At 62.3% G+C, this 1,821-nt stretch overlaps 1 protein-coding gene across 2 annotated transcripts; it reads left to right on the top strand.

The window, feature by feature from the left end:
* Window positions 1-253: 253 nt before the first annotated feature.
* LOC119954956 (DNA topoisomerase 1-like) lies at window positions 254-1,379 on the top strand. 2 transcript variants are annotated; one of them, XM_038780705.1, is made up of 2 exons: window positions 254-433; window positions 470-1,379. In XM_038780705.1, the coding sequence occupies exons 1-2, from the start codon at window positions 283-285 to the stop codon at window positions 1,231-1,233; spliced, it is 915 nt and encodes a 304-aa protein (XP_038636633.1). In that variant the 5' UTR covers window positions 254-282; the 3' UTR covers window positions 1,234-1,379. The 2 variants fall into 2 exon arrangements, with proteins under 2 accessions (XP_038636633.1, XP_038636634.1); XM_038780706.1 differs by having other exon boundaries at window positions 254-505; window positions 578-1,379.
* The last annotated feature ends 442 nt before the right edge of the window (window positions 1,380-1,821 follow it).

The following is a 1,821-nucleotide window of genomic DNA, read 5'->3' as shown; positions in this document are numbered from 1 at the left end:
TCCTCTCACACCTTTGTTGGCTTTGTCACTCTTGCACCTCGTCATGATGAGTCCGGGATGGGAAGTTTCGATGGCATGCCTTTTTTTTTATCGGCGATTCTCAAGTTCTGTTTCACCCATGGAAGCTTTCTGTGCATGGAGGGGGGCGGGTTGGGAGTGGCTGGCGGGCACGCACGGCGCTGCAGAAATGCCCGTCACTCCTCTCGGACTGGGGTGAGTGGAGGTGAGCTTCGCATTTGATTTTTATTGTGGTTTTTCTTCTCCCTTGCGGCAGGTTGTGACATGGAGGTGGACATCCCAGCAGAGGAGGTGGAGCCAGGTCGAGATGACATTGAGGAAGAGGAGATCAAGCCAGGTAGAGATGATACCGAGGAAGAGGAGATGAAGCCAGGTAGAGATGATACCGAGGAAGTGGACGAGAAGCCAGGTATGGGTGACATCGAGGAAGAGGAAATGAAGCCAGGTAGAGGTGACATCGAGGAAGAGGAGATGAAGCCAGGTAGAGGTGACACCGAAGAAGAGGAGACGAAGCCAGGTATAGATGACATCGAGGAAGAGGACGAGAAGCCCGGTAGAGATGACATTGAGGAAGAGGAGATCAAGCCAGGTAGAGATGACATCGAGGAAGAGGAGATGAAGCCAGGTAGAGATGACATTGAGGAAGAGGAGATCAAGCCCGGTAGAGATGACATTGAGGAAGAGGAGATCAAGCCAGGTAGAGATGACATCGAGGAAGAGGAGATGAAGCCAGGTAGAGATGACATTGAGGAAGAGGAGATGAAGCCAGGTAGAGATGATACCGAGGAAGAGGACGAGAAGCCCGGTAGAGATGACATCGAGGAAGAGGAGATGAAGCCAGGTAGAGATGACACCAGGAAAGAGGAAGAGGGGGAGAAGTCACGAAGCGATGACGCCCAGGCCGAGGAAGGTGGCGCCAAGCCGAAGCCGCAGCGTGCCGCCCTCCCTCACCGCTGCCCCCATCTGCCCCAAGTCCTTCGGCTCGCCCTCGCTGCTGGAGACCCACCGCCGCACCCACACGGGCGAGCGCCCCTTCCAGTGCCCGGAGTGTGGCCGGGGCTTCAACCAGATGTGCCACCTGAGGCGTCACCGGCTCCTGCACGCGGGCGATGGACTGGCCACCGTGTGCCGGGGCTGCAGCAAGGACTGTCGGAGCCCGGCGGGTCTAGCCCGGCACCGGTGCCGCCCGGCGGGCGAGAGGCCCTATCCCTGTGACATCTGCGGGCGGGCCTTCAAGCAGTCGTACGCGCTGGTCAAGCATCAGCGGGTGCATACCACCGAGCGGCCGTACCTTTGCCCAGTGTGTGGCCAAGGCTTCGGTTACTCCAGCAGTCTGGCCGATCACCGCCGCCTCCACACCGGGGAACGCCCCTTCCGCTGCGGCGAGTGCGGGCGCTCCTACGTCAACGCCAGCCGCCTGACCGACCACCGGCGGGTTCACGAGCCCGAGCCGCGGCACCGCTGCACCGAGTGTGGCAAAGGCTTCCACTACCCCTCGCACCTGGCCAAACACCGGCGGGTTCACACGGGCGAGAGGCCCTTCCCCTGCCCGTCCTGCCCGCGCGGCTTTGCCACGGCCGCCAAGCTGGCAGCACACCAGCGCGTCCACACCGGGGAGAGGCCCTACCGCTGCGGCGAGTGCGGCCGGGGCTACGCCAGCTCCAGCGACCTCCTGGTGCACCAGCGCGGCCACACGTCCGAGCGGCCCTGGCGCTGCGCTGACTGCGGCCGCGGCTACGTCAAGGCGCGGGACTTGGCCGTCCACCGGCGGGTGCACACGGGCGAGAGGCCCTACGCCTGCGC

Source organism: Scyliorhinus canicula, chromosome 20 (genome assembly GCF_902713615.1).
Source record: "Scyliorhinus canicula chromosome 20, sScyCan1.1, whole genome shotgun sequence".
Taxonomy (NCBI): Eukaryota; Metazoa; Chordata; class Chondrichthyes; order Carcharhiniformes; family Scyliorhinidae; genus Scyliorhinus; species Scyliorhinus canicula.
Note: the sequence above shows the minus strand (reverse complement) of the source record. Positions and strands in the feature narration are given on the sequence as shown.

Excerpts from the sequence above, each read along its gene's own strand:
- LOC119954956 (XM_038780705.1), top strand. The coding sequence starts at position 283 with ATGGAGGTGGACATCCCAGCAGAGGAGGTGGAGCCAGGTCGAGATGAC. Across the intron at positions 434-469 it reads GGACGAGAAGCCAGGTATGG|GTGACATCGAGGAAGAGGAG; the intron begins GTGACATCGAGG and ends AGCCAGGTAGAG.